At 45.6% G+C, this 17,108-nt stretch overlaps 1 protein-coding gene across 1 annotated transcript; it reads left to right on the top strand.

Annotated features, from left to right (window-relative positions):
- The first annotated feature begins 5,633 nt into the window (after positions 1–5,633).
- LOC142790139 (nuclear pore complex protein Nup107-like) lies at positions 5,634–7,178 on the top strand. The gene is made up of 2 exons (XM_075885117.1): positions 5,634–6,395; positions 6,612–7,178. The coding sequence occupies exons 1-2, from the start codon at positions 5,634–5,636 to the stop codon at positions 7,176–7,178; spliced, it is 1,329 nt and encodes a 442-aa protein (XP_075741232.1).
- Positions 7,179–17,108: the final 9,930 nt, after the last annotated feature.

Here is a 17,108-nt window from a genome sequence, read left to right on the forward strand (position 1 = left end):
TATGGAAGACCGAGACTCTCGGCGCCCCGGAAGGCCACGGAAGGCACCTGATGAATGAAAGAAGAAAAAGTATGCTCGCGTTTCCCCTGTAGATCGTTGCCGCATAATAGATGTTTACAGGCGCGGAGGTGATTTAAAAGTGCTCTCCGAAACACTCAAAATCGATATAGAGACCGTGCGTTCTATTGCCGCTAGTGACCGTGAGACAGCTAAAGCACGTGGTGGTCGTCGAGAAAATTTGGACTGGACGTGGTGGACGCCCTGCAACGAATCGTACAGGAAAATCCATCCTTCACGCTGGAACAAATAAAGAAGACTCTCAAAGATGAGATGCCTAACAATAAAGTGAGCACGTCGACGATTGATTGGCTTCTCGATGGCCATAATTATTCGGTGAAGCTGCTGACACAGAGCCCAGTGGATAGAAATCGCGTTGACGTGAAACAGCTGCGGTGCCGATATGCCCAGTGGCTTCAGAGCGAGGGGACTACGCTAACACGATACTACATCGACGAGACCAACTTCAACGTATGGTGCTCGCGCAGTTTTGGAAGGGCGAAACGAGGTGCTCCAGCACGCTGTTTTTCAAGTAGAGCGAAGGGGGTGAATGTAAATGTTATAGCCTGCATATCAGCGAATGGCCTTTTCTATTGGACAATTGCGTACAAGGTCCACTAGGCTGTCTTCAGCGACTTTCTTGCAGAAATGTCGAGTAAAATTTCCCAGCAGGAACCAGGAATACAGGCAGTGTTCCTGTTTGACAACGCACCAGCGCACTGCCATGCCGTACAGGCTGTCCTCGTGGGAAGCGACCACACAGTCAAGTGGCTACCGCCACACAGCCCTTTGTTCAATCCGATTGAGGAGCTATTCTCAAAGTTCAAGGCAGGTGTAAAAGGCTTTCTAAGCGAACGGAGGGATGATCTCCTCACAAGACCGAGAGGGGTCTCTAAGAAAGAACATCGCAGTGCTCTGCTGGTTGAGGCCGCGGGGCGCTCTGTGCAGGACATCCAGCGTGTGGACTGTACCGCTTATGATAGGCACAATTACATTTTTGTAGAAGCTGCCCTCGTTCTTACAGAAGTTGTAGTGGTGTGACGCTGTGTATCGGGGTAAGGATACGTTATCCAAGCCAGCCTCTCAGGACGTGCGCGCAGATAGGGATTCATCCCACAAAGACTAGCAGTAACATACAAAAGAACATCGAGAAAGCAGAACACTGCTTGCCCGCACGGGCTGACATGGGCATCACATGCGAGTGTAGTTTACACACGCAAGACGTGCTCATGCACGTCGTGTGATGCTCAAGCTCCGAGTGACTCTGATACCAATAGCGGGGAAGGAATTAGACTTGCGAAGTCTACATAGAGTTAATGGCGAACGTTTCAAGCTCACCACCTCACATCATGCTTTCGCAGCTTCTAATGATCAAATTAAATAATTCTATTGGTACAAAGCTTTTCATTGGGCACGCAACATTTTCCACTGCCCAAGTAAAAAATTTCAGGTGACCTAGTGAAGCACCACATGCAAATGACAAATGAAAAAAAAACTACATAGATGTTGCTTTTTTTATCTGCACTTTACTTCCCCTAAAGACTCTCCACAGTTTCACATTCATTCTTCATCTTCCTGCCGCTGCACAGAAGCACCTCCTGCTCCCTACGCATCCGAGCGGACGCTGGAAAGAGGCTGAGCAGACGACGCGACATGGACGGTATACATGCGTAGAGGGCAATCGACCTTCCTTTTGGCTAAAATGCCTTCTGGGCTTGACAGTTCTAAAAGTAACTCGTGAAATAAAGTGTAGTTTGCACCCCACAGTGTACCGAAATCTATATTTTGCCGGGTAACTTGAATACTGGGCTCCAGCGGTACTTGAAAGAGAAATTTTAGGTTAAATAGCGTTTATATAGGCATAGATTTCAAAAACTCGCATTTACAGGCACCTATAAAAATTCAGGCTACAACATCCAAACTAGGCATATATAGGCACTACAAAAGCACTATAAAAGCTCTCATTGGCCTCTAATTTGTGCTCATGTGTCAAAACGACATGATAGGAACGCAAGAAACGAAACAGACATTTGCATATAATCCGGCCTCAAGTCATAACACTGTATATCCGTAATCAAGCATACGAAGCATGGTCTGCCTGCTCCAAAACTTGCTAAAAAAAGATTTGTCTACTACTCCTTCGGCCCAACTAATATTTCATCTGGTTATCCTGTAAAACAAATCCGTTGTAATAGAGGGCATTCCCCATACTTGAGATACATACTATTGCCATTTGCAAGTGACCACTTGCTGATGATGCGCCATTGAATGCTATGCCTAACTCGTGCCTTCCTTTCTACATTTTACGCCACGCCGTTTCTTATAGGTTGGTCTGCTTGGAATAAGCGTGCCTGTTTAGTGTAGAACACCTGTCCGTTCACAGTAGTGCGGCCTGGCTGCCCGCATTTTCAAGGCATACTTCGAAACACGAGAATCAACAAAAAAGCCGCCTACATCTTCCAACACGACGAGCTGGAGTAAATGCATCGCATAGAGGTCAGGGTATCGGTTGAATGTTGCGTAATTGAGTATTGTTTGGAAAATCCTCAATTGTCATTTCGCCTTTATTATTCCTATTTATTGAATGAAGGAGAACCGTTGCCTTCAACGAGTAGTGGGACGCTGATGTTGGGTTGTACCCCACTGCTGCTTGAAGGTACTGTTGCTTCCATCGCATCTACTCGAGTCAAGAAAAGCGTCCAGTCAAACAAAAGCCATGTAAAGACGCCTTTGACTGAATTCGAAACGCGCGATCTGGTGCCTACATATACCGGTTAGCCGGTGAACGGCTGTGCAGCGCCAGAATTCAGTTTTTTATAAGCAGACGAAGCCTGCAACAGCCTTCAAGTTAATGTTATCTCAATGACGTTTCGTTTGATATTCATGAAGACACGTTAGAAAGTGCTTGCATGAATGTTAGTCGTGATGACGTCACGTAAGTCACTAGAGATCAAGTCATTTGGCCAAGTTTAAGTATGACAATATATATCTCTCACATACGCTTCGTTGGATATGCATGAAGACAGGTTAGGGCAGCGCGTGCGTGTGTGATAGACATGATGACGTCACATGAGTCACTAGTAATCACGTCGCTAGGCCTAGTGACATCGTTCAAGTTATTACCCTCTCAAAGACGTTTTGTTTGATATTCATGAAGGCACATTAGAGAGTGCTTGCGTGAGTCTTAGGTAAGATGACGTCACTCGAGTCACTAGTGATGACATCACTGGGCCTAGTGACAGCGTTCCAGTTATTACCCTCTCAAAGGCGTTTTGTTTGATATGCATGAAGGCACAATACAGAGTGCTTGCGTGAGTCTTAGGTGAGATGACGTTACGTGAGTCACTGGCGATGATGTCACTAGGCCTAGTGACATCGTTCCAGTTATTACTATCTCAAAGACGTTTCGTTTGATATGTACGAAGACAGGTTAGGACCCCACGTGCGTGTGTATTAGGCGTAAGAACGTCACGAAAGTCACTACTGATGACGTCCCAAGGCCTATTGACAGCGTTCAAGTTATTACCCTCTCAGAGATGTTTTGTTTGATATGCATGAAGGTACACTAGAGAGTGCTTGCGTGAGTCTCAGGTGAGATGACGTCACGCCAGTCACAAGTGATTACGTCACTAGACTTTGTGACAGCGTTCCAGTTATTACTCTCTTGAAGACGTTTCGTTTGATATGCATGAAGACAGGTTAGGACACCATGTGCTTGTGTGATAGGCCAGTCAATGAACTTTATTTACAAATTGTCCTGAGGAGCCGATTCCCCTCAAGAGGGAGGGTCGGCTGCGGGCCGCACCCACGTGGGGACAGGAAGAGCGAGCCCCTCCGCCAAATTGCGAGCCCTCTGGACAGCCCGGATTTGGACCTCTCGGTCCGAGCTGGTAATTGCCGTCCTCCAGGCAGCTTCTGTGCTGAAAGGCTCGCCATCGCGCAGCGCCGCGCATTGCCAGAGCATGTGGGGTAACGTGCAACGTCTCTCTTCGCAATGAGGGCATTGCGGCTTTATGCTGTCGATAAACTTGCTGTACACTAAAGGCGACGGGTAAGTACCCGTTTGCAGCATTTTTAAAGTGACTGACTGGGCCCTAGAGAGTTGCGGGTGTGGGAGCGGAAAGCTACGCCTGGCCAATTGATAATTTTTGCAAATTTCGTTAAAGGTGAGGAGCGAATCAAGCTGCCGGATGCCATCCCCAAAACTAGATGCCGATTTCTCGTCACGGTGGGACAGTTCGCGTGCTCGGGCACGCGAACTGTCCGCGAAAGAACGCGAAAGAATGTGTGATAGGCGTGTTGACGTCTCGTGAGTCACTAGTGATGGCGACACTAGGCCTAGTAACATCGTTCAAGTTATTACCCTCTCAAAGACGTTTTGTTTGATAAGCATGGAGGCACATTAGAGAGTGCTTACATGAACCTTAGGTGAGATGACGTCACGCTAGTCACTAGTGATGACGTCACTGAGCCTAGCGACAGCATTCAAGTTATTACTCTCTCAAAGACGTTTTGTTTGATATGTATGAAGACAGGCTTGGACACTGCGTGTGTGTGTGATATGCATGATGACATCACGTGGGTCACTAGTGTTGACGTCGCTAGGCCTAGTGCCAGCATTCAATTTATTAGCCTCTCAAAGATGTTTCGTTTGGTATAAGAGATGGCAGGTTAGATATTGCGTGCGTGGGTGATAGGCGTGATGACGTCACCTAAGTCACAAGTGATCAGGTCAGTTGGCCGAGTCATAGGTAACACGTTATTGCTCTCTCAAAGATGTTTCGTTTGGTATGCATGTCGGTAGGCGAGTATATTACGTGCGCGGGTGATAAGGGTGGTGACGTCCCCTGAGTCACTGGTGATCCGGTGGCTTGGCCGAGTTTTAGGTATCAAGATCCTGCCCTTTCAAAGATGTTTTATTTGATATGCATGACGGAAGGTTATGACAGTGCGTGCGCGGGGGATATGCGTGAGCACGTCACCTAAGTCACTCGTGATGAGATCATTGGCCTGGTTAATAAGTATCAAGTTATTACTGTGTGGACGGCGTTTCCTTTGATATGCATATCGAAGGTGTGAATAGTGCTTACACGGGTGATAGGCGTGATAAGGTATCGCGAGTCACATTGTGTCAGTACTGACTCATTAGTGGTTATTTCATGTTAAATTCACGCCAAAGCCATTCACTCCACGCATTTCCAAAAATTCTTGGTCGTTTTGAAGCATTAACAGAAACTCTAAATGTACACAAGGGAGCACCCCTTGTGGGCGAAAACACCTCATATCAAAACGAATCTGACAACCACGAAATCAGAACCGAAACACACACCGGAAGTTTCACCTACTACACGGCGAATTCCGTCCAATGGCATTGTGCCATGTGTGGAGAGGAAGTAGACGAAGACCAGCTCGTGCTGTGAAGCTCGAGCCATAACGCCGGTGACCGTGCTACGATCTTGAAGCCGCTTCAGCAACTGGAGGGCGTCCTTTCCACGGCAGCAGCAGGATTTAAGCATTCAGCAGCCTCGTAAACCAGTACCCTAAGCAGAATTGCGAGCGTCTTCGCGGGAGGATCTATGGAAGACTTCACTACGCCTGATGGTCGCAGGCCTTTGCGTGGCACCGGCAATGTAAGTACTAACTTGGAAGCCGCCGACATAACCACCTTTAGCGCGTCCATAGTGCTAGCGACCGAAAATCCCGCAGCCGTCGTTACTGCCGGCATATATACGGACTTTATGAAAGCCTACAATGCTCATACCAGTAGGGAGGACGTCGTCACGCTTGTTGAGAAGTACGCTAGCCTGTGCGACAGTTACTTAGCCGAAGTGATGAAAGTGACCGAGAGCCTAGTCTCTCGCAAGGCCACACCGGCGCGAATAGAAGCCATCGCGTGCCAAACATTCCTCACCGAAGAGCGAGACACTTGGAAGCTCACGGGTGCCCTCCTGCGCGACCGTCTCAAGGCAAACGAGTTCATGGAAGAACGCGGCAACAGAACCATGTTCGTCGACAGATCTTGCGAAGGTAGCGACCGGAAAATTGTGGAGGCCCTCATGGCGAAAGACTCCTTCACACGCCAGGCGCAACTAGTGGTCGACTGGATGGAAAGCTGCGTGGCGCATCAGCGCGGTATGCGCGATGACAACGACAAGGTCCAGTACATTGCCGGCGGAAGCTGCGCCTGGAAAAACACACTGCACCATGTGCAGTCCCACAATAACATCGGTAGTGCATCGTCGTCTCACGTGACTGAACTGGACGCGGGCGCGCCCTCGAGGCACTGGGTACCGATGCACGAATTCCACCTCTTCCACAGCGTATTCTTCCATCTGCGAGCAGGCTAACTGCTGAGGGCCAAAGAGCTGGTTGCCGACAACGGTCATCGTTGGCTAGCCGCCGCGCTCGAAGGATGCAGGCCATGCCATGACCTGCACAACGCCAGCATCTTTGGTGCCGGCTTCAAGCAAACCACCCAAGGCAGCTTCTACTGGAATTTTTGGATGCGAGCCTGCTGGAGAGCGGCGTCGAGTCCCGTGTGTTCACGTTACTAGCGCGCTGTGTATGGTGCTCTGAGTGGCAACCTACAAGCAATGCTGCCCACGTGTACCACATGGGATGATCAGCTATGGGCTCGCATGCGCGCTGTTGTGGATGTGTGCGTAGAGCAGGAGCTCCGCACTGCCAAGAAGCAAGATAGAAGCCTCGGACCATTACCGCCCGGCTACCCCAGTGACCGTGGAACCTTTGAAACCGTCTTCCGTGACCTGCGGGAGGCTGTGGGCACGAGGGGCAAGCGGCACCAAGAGATCGCACACATCCTGCAGCGAGGTGTAGTGCTTGGCGATGCTGATGCTTTGATAGAAGAAATACACTACTGGGTAGTTCGTCAGGTGGATAAAACGCCGCTTCTGACCATTCGGTTTCTGGTTCACATGGCACTGTTGCTGCGACAAGTTGGCGCCGAGACCAGCACTGAGGCGTTCAGTGAACTTCTTAGCATCTACATACACATGCTCGTCGACGAAAGCCATGCCTCCTTGGTGGCCACGTACGCAGCCGCTCTAAAAGCAACCGACCCTGTCGCCAAGTACAAGCAGCTTGCACGGCCTCCAAACTAGAGCCCCAAAGAACAGGACCTCCGCCTTTGTGTTGAGCACTCCGGTGTAGTTACTAGAGTCCACCGTATTTTACTGCCTTTCCGGCACACCTTTACTTACTAGCAGCTAGTAAACCTTGTTACTTTAGCCGCTAGTAACCAGGAAAACATTCTTAGCGTTTTTAACTAATACTAATTCGCCTACGTTGCAAAGATCTTTCCTAGATGCTGAAGTATAATTGCCGTAATCGCGAGACTCTCAAGCAATATATTACAAAATTTAGTTTTATTGACTACATATTCAAATATAGAAGTTCCCCGATACCTGATGGTACACATAAGCAAATAGAACGACATACTTTGATGTGTAGAAAGCATCAGTTATTCTTCTAAATTTTATGGCTGGTAACCAGTACACGTTGTGCAATCTGAATTCAATAGCCTTCATGCTGCTGGAGTAGAAATTGGCTATGTCCAAGACTTGAAATTCTGCGAGTTCGCGTGTGATTGTGCGTTCTCGCTTGTGATCTGATGAGTTCACGTACGCATATGATCATATACTCTATGTGATCAGGTGAGTATGATGTGATCATATGAGTATGTGATCGCTTCTATGTGTGTATGTTGCTACAATGCGGTATTACCATGGCAGTTACATAAAGTAGTTAGCGGCCATTTTTATGTACGAGGGCAATGCCACTTCGTTTTCAAAGGCGATACAACTTCTTGATACGCATCAACGCAAATATTTGGTCTGTCTGCTGGTCTTTGCCAAAAAATAGAGATTGTCTACCGGTGAGAAACATTTTCTGAATGTGGCGCAAATGAAAAGATCGTTCATTAAATCGGGGGCAACGAGCTTGCTTATATGCCAGAAAAAAACGCATTATAACATTAACTTCATGTTGGAAGGAGATGAGAAGTGACTACTAGCGTCACCCAACAGCGAATACGGCCAATCTTGACAATCTATTGGTAAGACAAGAAATTAAAGCAGGTAGAATTTTTCCGCCCAATAGCAAGCACATTTACTTGAAATTGTAATTTATGCACTTGAGACCGCTTTAGGTTGGGCCAAAGATCCATTTTTGCTTTTTTTGTCTCATGCTTTCGAATAGGTGTCCAGTGGCGCTGCCGACGGTGTGTTTGCTTGCCTACATGCCTGCCTGGAAACGGCAGAGAAACTAGACAACGGTGTCCGCCGCTTTTCACGAGAACAACAAAAACGTGTGCGCATGTCTAAAACAACCACTAAGTTATTTGTTTTATTATTAACCAAAATTGATGAAGCCTGCAAAAACCACACGCGGTTTCAGTTTTCGACTTTAACCGGCACCGACCAGTGTTTTTGGCATTCATCCCACCAATATAGGGAGACATAACATGGACACCAAAGCTCTGTTTTAAAGATTTCTACGCAGTTTTCAGAAAACCCACTGCAAGGTGAGACACTTCACACGGAAAGCTTTTTATTGCAACGGAAAACAGGAGAGCAATGAAGGACGGCAGACAGTCACCTGGCGAAAGAAGGCAGTGCGCAAAGTCCATTCGACTTGGTCTGGTGGCTGCGTTCATACTCGTGAAAATTGTATTACTCACATTTCAGGTGTAACAATCTTACGTAAGTGTATGACAGTGTGGTCTTTTCTTTGAAACATGCTTTGGTACGTAATTCTAAAAACAGAAGTGTTAATTACACTGCGCTGACAATGCAAAAGTTTGAAAGAAAAAGCGGGCGCTTCCTACTACTCTTCGCTAAAAAGACAAGTGTCTTAAACTTAAACCACCCGGTGCTGCCACTTTCCAGTGCTTCTGCGTTCTGAAAACACTTTCCTTTCTTGACATTACGGTCAGTTAGCGCAATATTATAGGCAGCAATGCATACTGAAAACTATCATCTTTTGACGTCCTTTGCAGTGCAACAGGGTGAGACACGGCCATTCTTTTTAATCCCTTACATTTGTAATAGGATCATATTCTTACGGCAAACCACGCACGTATAAGAACACACGCGTAAATATTTTTTGACTAATTGCAGTCCACTAGAGTATTATGCTCACAAAGTTGCTAGCGTGGTTACCATTATTGGCTCTAATGCATTCCACGTAATGCCGTTACTGGTAACCCTTTACCTTTTCGGAAGCTTAGTAACGTACTCATTCCAGGTTTAGCACAGTAACGGGTAACTCACCTACCTTACAAATTTTCGGTAACGCACGGCGTGAAGGTACTTGTTAATTTTTCATATTGGAGATGCCCTTATCCCAAAACTCACCCCGATGAACTCTTTTGTCACAACGTCTGACAGCTGTCCGAGCGCACGCTTTCACAATGAAAGCGAGAGTGGAATGTTTTTTTTTTCAGTCTGCATAAATTACAGATAGAAATTCCTGAATGGAAGCGACTCCATGTGGAGAGTTTTGAACCATCACAAAGCTTGAAGAAGGGCACAGTTTCCGTTGCGAAAACCCGTGGAATCATACTTTTCATAAAAGTGGATTGTAGCAGGTGGATTGGTGGCACCTACACTTTTCCGTGCCCAAAATACCGGCAGACCGAAGGGAAAGTACAAGGGCTTGTTTATTTCATACCACGCGCTGACTGACACGCTTCACACCTGGGGGAAGCAAGAACTTCTTCGAAAGCCTGCAACAATGAAAAACCGACGTCTGCATGTTCGAAGGACAAAGGAGTGCACAGCCTGAGCACAGCGTGGTGAACGACCATATTAGACTAGTTGGGCCGGAGCCGATTTTATAGGTGGCTTTCTGTAAAATCCTGGCGCATCCATGAGACAGCCGCTATAAGTTGACGAGTGTACCACTCCACTGTCGTTGGGAACTTGCCTAAACGCAATTCTTTACTTCATGGACAACAGGCTTAAGTGACTCTGTGGCAAGATCGAAACCTTCAAAAACAATGTGAGTGAAGCGCCAGAGGTCAATTTTTTTCTCAAGAAAAAAAAGGCTTTGTTTTTGTTTTCTGAATACCCTATCGGTTGGCGCGGTTTCTTGGTAGCCCCTGTTTCAACTAAAGGCCAATATTACTGCTGTCACATGAACACACCAGCTAACAACAGTTACAGGCAGCGTCATGGCAGATATAAAGATAGTGTAATAACCGCGATTACCGCAAAAAGGGGCTTGAAACGTATTTTTTTCGGGAGGTGGGCCGGGGGAACCTTACTGAGCTGAAGTGGAGGCCGGGCAGGCGAACGGTCATTTAGCGCTATAAATGGTGGCAACAAAAATTTAGGGCGAGTGGCGCACGGGCTCAGTGAGCCACTCCTGGCTACGTCACTATTGCGAACGGGCCATTCCACGAAAGAATGACACGAATTCGTAAATTATGTATTAGAGTTAATTGAGTGTTTCATATTTTAAACATATAGCATCCAGTAGCCCGAAAAGGATCTCAGTTATCTTTTTAACTGCATAATTTACGAGGCCAGAAACACCGAATATATATTCAACACCACGATGTTTATTTCATCAGCAGTGGTTCCGTTCGCCGTGTTGCCAGTCCCTCTTCGCCGATACTTAGTAATACCGCGATGTAGATAAGCACCACTCATTTGAACAATTCTGACGTAAACTGTTTTTTCTTTTTTCTGAAAGGAGGTTCAGCAGTTGCGATATATTTTCAGAGCCATACACTTTGCGAGGAGTTATCAGCGCCGCACAAGAGCCGTTAGGCGGGATCTTGCAATTCGCATTGTGACCTGGTAGAGCACGTAGGCCATGCAACACCGGAGAAGTCATTAACAGTGGTTAGGATAACTATAGACTGCAAGTAACTGCAGAGTGAAGCGTGTGCCATGCATATGGCACGCAGCTAGCCATGTTTGCTCACGACCTGCATGTAAATCTGGATTCTAACTTACAGACTAGCTAAGTCCATCGTTTTAGATTATTCAAAAGCCTTCGACAAAGTTCCTCATGAACGTATACCACTGAAACTTGATGCATTACATCTAAATCCCAATGTTTTAGCATGGATATAGGAATTATAAAGTAAACGCTCACAATCCGTCTTTATTAAAAACCATATATTCAGTGCTACCCCCTTAACTTCAGGTGTTCCTCAGGGGTCCGTACTTGGTCCACTGTTTTTCTTAAGGTACATAGTTATCTACCACTGCATCTCATATAATATTCGTATGTTCGCCGAAAATTGCGTAACTTATTGTACCATTACTAACGTCTCCGATAACGCTTCTTTTCAAAACGACATGCGAAGTGTGCAAGAATGGTGTAACCTATTGCTAATGAAACTAAACCCTAATAAACGAAAGGCTCTCTCTTTCCACCGCCATGAAAATCTACTTATTTTTTCTTACCAAATTGCTTGCGCTAACCTTAAACTAGTGTCTTCCTAAAAATATCTCGTAGCAACCATTTGTAGTGATTTAACCTGGGTGACTCACATTACGAACATCATTTCATCTGCCTGTAAAACACTCGGGTTTTTAAAAGGCCACCTGCGTCATGCCCCTCTAGATGTAAAACTATTCACCTATCAGTCTCTCATCAGGTCAAAGTTAAAATATGCATCTGCCATTTGGGGCACTCATCAACAATATCTCATAATCAACTCGAGTCACTTCATAATCGAGCTACAAGGTTTATTCACTGTAAGTACTCCTATGACATCAGCACAACGGCACTGAAAACAGAATCCAGTTTATCACTATTCGCATCTCGTCGCCTCAATACTTGCTTTTGTCATTTTCACAGGTTTCTTCACAGCTCCCTCGGTAAGCCACCGTACACTATCCCCCATCTCCAGTCGCACCGGTCACCCGACACAAATTGCTCGCCCACGTGACCGCACCGTCACTTTTTCGTCCTCATTCTCTTATCGTGCAGTAACCGAATGGAACGGCCTTTCCAATGACATCACAGCCATTACCCATTCTTTCACACTTTCGACCACTTTAACAGATCACTTGTCATTCTATAAAACATTGCTTTTATTTTTCATGTGTGTACCCACCCCTTATGTAACACCCTTTCAATGGTGTTTTTGGTGCCTTAGGTTGTATACGAGGGACTATTGGTCAGCTGCCAGCTCCTAATAACTTCACGTGCTACGTGACGCCACACAGGCTCATAAAAGGGTGTGCCACACTCACTACCATGGCTACAGATGGCACTGACTGACACTCCCAAGTTTAACTTCACATATATACTCAATAAAGTGGCTGAGGGATAGCCGCCGTGGTAGCTCAGTGGTAGAGCATCGAACGCGTTATTCGAAGGTTGCAGGTTCGGTTCCTACCCACGGCAAGTTATCTTTTCAACCACTTTTCTTTCTTCACAATTACCTTACAGTTCGGTCTAATAACCTCCTCTATACTTTCCTTGGCATTATTGTCTGTAACATTTTATATATATATATATATATATATATATATATATATATATATATATATATATATATATATATATATATATATATATATATATATATATATATATATATATATATATATATATCACATTTACCACTGTTTTACCTTTGATGGACCTAAACAATTCTTTTGTGAAAGAATGTTCCTCTTAGGTCTATTACCAGTAATTAAAAACTTTGTTTATATTGCTGCATGCATGCAAATTGAGATTCTAGGGGGCGACGCACGTGTGTGCCTGACGAGGAAGACGAAGAGTGGTCTCCGCTTGGTGTCTGGTCTATATTGCGAAAGGGCTCCAAGGTAGGTTTATGTCAACTATACCACTGCACATTGTGAACCCAATGGCAGGCGAGGATTTTGAGGAGGTTACTTTAGATGAGCTGGCAGAGATAATAAGGCACTTATCTCCTTCAGCACCTGGACCAGACGGGGTAACAAATGCAATGATAAAAGTAATTTCCGAGATTTGTCCAACTGAAGTACTTAATCTGGTGATTTTTTTTTTTGACAAAATCTTGGGTGTCTGCGGAATGGAAGCTGTCTCAAGTGATTCCACTTCTTAAAAACCAGGAAAAAGGATTTGCCTTTGACAATGTAAGGCTGATATCACTCACGTCAAATCTTGTTAAGCTAATTGAAAGAGTTTTGAATGCCCGTGTAATGAAGTATATTAATAATAACGCAATATTAAACCCCAGTCAAATTGGTTTTAGATCCGGTTGCTCAATGTGGTGTTCGCATGTTGATTTTTAGAGAGCCGAATACAACTGGCTCGGCGTCGGCGCCAATACTGTGCTTTAGTTACTCTTGATTTGGCTAAAGCGTACGACAGGGTTGAGCATTCAATTTTATTGAAACAGATGGAATATCACCACTTTCCCATCTACATCACTGCGTGGGTGTCGGAGTTTTTAAGAGGGAGAGAATATTACTGCTTTAAAGATGGGTACTCGTCGAATAGTATTTTTCGAAACCCATTGGTCGCGACTACACACCCCACAAATAGTATTTGCACAAGCGCTACTACAGCAACTGAATGTAAAATTAGACATATTGGTCTAATACACAACTTAAAGTCAATGCTTAGCATACAATTTGATGATTTGTTTCCTCATTACGCGAAACAATTGGCACATAGGTATTTAAATGACCAGTTAGCAGATTATCTAGCTCACTAAGAGATAAGCAATATCATGGCGACTGACGCATCTGTGTCAAAAGAAAAGGCTCGGGTTGGCATCTTCTCTCCTTCTTTGGACTGGTCCTTTTCGATTCGACTCCCAGATTATGCCCCTGTATTCATTGCAGAATTATTTGCCATTGTTCTTGCCCTACGCAAATGGCCCTCAAGCAAATCATTAGCAGTTATCATTACAGATTCGTTATCAGTTTGTAATGCACTTTCTGTGGCAGTAAATGCAGAGCTGATGAATACGTTTCGGCATTTAGTACCGAAAAACGTAAAAAAAACTGCATTTGCTATTGGTACCGGGCCACCGCGGATTATATTTGAACAAAATGGCGGACTTTTTAGCAGCAGTATCCCTGGGTGGGCCCACCATCCCAGTTCTGCCAGATAAGGCTTACGAGACAGCGCTAAGGTTCCGAAATGCTTGCCTGCAATGGGAAAAAAGTAATTTGGATAAATACAAAGATTTCGAGCATTTTAGCTATTGCTGGAATAAACAGTGGTGTGTATCTCGCCAGTTAGAGGTCACTGATACCAGATTGCGCTGTGCAGTTCCACAACTAAATTATTACCTTAACAAAGCTCGACTTAACGCGTCACCGCTATGCATTTGGTGCAACAAAAGTGAAACAGTTGAACATTTCTTTGTATTCTGTCATCGTTATTCTTATCAGAGAAAAAAATTTTTTGTAGCCCCATTACAAAAGCTAAAAACACCAGTAAATCTACCAGTAATTTTATCACTTGGCGGAACTTCATTTGGTTACTGCCACAGGGATGTATGCTCCACTGTGTTTGATTACATCAACGCAACTAAAAGATTACCGTGCTAGTGAACCCCAACCTTTTCAGATCTTTAGTTTATAATTCGTAGTTATGTCTATCAAAAACAAGAGATGGTTTGACCACTTGCTCAGCAAACATTTTTGTTTTTGGTAGTATTATTTTTATACTTTTTCAGATTGGCTTCACTTTCATTTTAGTTTCATTTAAGTATCCTGCCACCCGGTTCTTGGCCCATCCCACTCTGTGGGTGAGCGCCATTCATAAGAGGTCATCATCATCATCGTCATCTTCAACATCATCATCGTCATGCCTACCAGTCACGCCGTTGCTGCTGCTGGTTTGAAATATATTTCATCCACGGCCTCGTTGGTACAGCGTCTCTCTTCCGTAAGAAAATTAACCGCTAGTTTTATGGTCTGCCCCCATGGTGGGTGGGAGCTATATATCAAAGAATAAGCAAGCAAGCTTCTTTCACCACACAGCTGTTTCCGCCATCGACAGCCACAAAGAAATGTCTGGTACAATTTTGACTGTTTGGCGAAGTGCATGATGTTTTCGCGAAGTTCATTGGAACTGTACTTTTTGCTACCATCACCGGCATCGTCGACTGACGCCAAAAAAGGAAACGACGGACGAGCACCGGCAAAAAACAAAAACACTGTATGTAGTTCGGCCTTTGTGAAGTCACCGCGTGTTGTGCGAGCACTTGCGGAACAGCTTTAATGGAATGCTAGTCACGCTGAAGCAAGATGGGCTCGCGTACGAGCTCGGGCACAAGGATAATGTGCTGCTACGCGGAGGAGAAACACTGCAGCTCAACGCAAATTCGACCATGTTCACCGCATTCCATAACGTTCCTAAGTATGCTAAGCCTTATATCTTCCGATGTGTCTATCGCATTCATTGCTTCGAACTTGTGCCGAAACTGTCACTTTAAAAAAATGTATAAGTGGAAAATTTTTATAATACTTGCTACAAAATAGTTGCCAGAAACTTGATACGACCTATCAACTTCGTTTATAAAACAACTTCGGCTTCTTTCTCTCCTAAACGGCAGCAACGTTTTTGGTTATAAATTACTGGCCAGCGAGACAGATCTTGAACACGCTGTCATAAACACTCGCAAATTTTCTCGGTAGTTACCAGGTAAACAAGGACGAGAAGTGTTTATGCACAAATATTTTTTTCTGTGACAAGGCCATAAAGCATTTTCTTAGCGCGTCGTCCAAGTGGGCCCTTTTTGTGTAGATCGTCCGCGCATGCGCACAGGCGCCAATGGAGCATTCACCATAAATTTTAGCGGCACAAACAAGGCAAAAAGAGTCGACAATGGTGTAAAGCACTGAGACCGACGCCATGGCTGCCTCGTCTTTTTCCCTTTAATGAAACACCTTAATCCTCATGATGATAGTACCTATGCCCAAGATGCAACCGTCGGTTTCGCCTATACTCAACCCATTGACGCCCGCGCCAGATAAACATGCTGAGTCGAAACAAAAGCACTGTGAGCAACAATAGTCTTCAAATGGCTTACATCAGGTTGAGTAGTTCGTGGTTCAGATGGTCGCTTACATTGCAATAGTTACTTGGGCATTCGCTGTGTTACAGCGAATGCCCATACGTCTGTCGCGATGCACAGCTTTCTTGTCTTTTCACGCTCTTAAGGCCTCACAGGCCGATGCTACCCAAAAAACTCGACATACTGGCCTCGCGGATCTTGTATGTACTGTCATAATAAAGTTCCATCATATAGAAAGATGCGCAGCTGGTGGTTTCAAGAGTCAAGAGTGGATAACAAGAATTCAGCATATTAATCCTGAGAGCCTCGAAGCCACTCTCGTGAGGGAAGTTTACATCCCACTACATGTTCCTGCTGCTACGAAGGCTGCACCCACAAGATGGGCAACGGGACAAAAGTTCGTCGCGCTGGCCTCACGAGCCGCGATAAAGTGTCATTGTCAAGAAAATGTTGCGATGGGCATTGAGTAGTCGATAGGCTTTCGGGCTTTTCCTTTCTACGTGTGTGTCCAAACCTTGCGAACCGCAGGACATCACCGTGAAGGGCGAGTCAGGACGGAGCCAAAGGAGACGTGAGGGCTCCCTGCTCGCGAGCCTTCAGACGATGCTCGCACTCACGTACGTCCCTGGGTGCTCCCAGTGGTCTTAGTTTCAGCCGGAGACATAGTGCCGGGTTGCACGGCACCATATATGAAAAAATGAGACCGACGACACGGCTGCTCCATCTTCTTCCCCTTAATGGAACACCTTAATGCCCATGATGATGACACCTATGCCCAAGATGCGGCCATCGTTATCGTCTACACTCAACACAAGAGACATCAGGTGTCACAAACTTGCATAGGCCCCCCCCCCTTCCAAAGAGCGCCAATGCACGCCCTTACAATTGCCTACTGATGCGCGACGGGCACGAACGACCAGTTTCGATTTCAACGATCCCCACTGGAGGGGCTATGCGGACCCGGAAAAAGCTGATTACTGTACATTTCTTGTCAGTTCAGCGATGCTTTCTAACTATCCTTGTGGCTAGCATGGATGATTGAATC

The sequence above is a fragment of the Rhipicephalus microplus genome, chromosome 2, assembly GCF_043290135.1.
Source record: "Rhipicephalus microplus isolate Deutch F79 chromosome 2, USDA_Rmic, whole genome shotgun sequence".
Lineage (NCBI taxonomy): Eukaryota > Metazoa > Arthropoda > Arachnida > Ixodida > Ixodidae > Rhipicephalus > Rhipicephalus microplus.

Bases quoted from the DNA above. Each gene is read 5' to 3' on its own strand.
- LOC142790139 (XM_075885117.1), top strand. From the start codon at position 5,634: ATGGAAGACTTCACTACGCCTGATGGTCGCAGGCCTTTGCGTGGCACC. The intron at 6,396-6,611 runs GCAGGCTAACTG...TCACGTTACTAG, and splicing joins GCGTATTCTTCCATCTGCGA to CGCGCTGTGTATGGTGCTCT.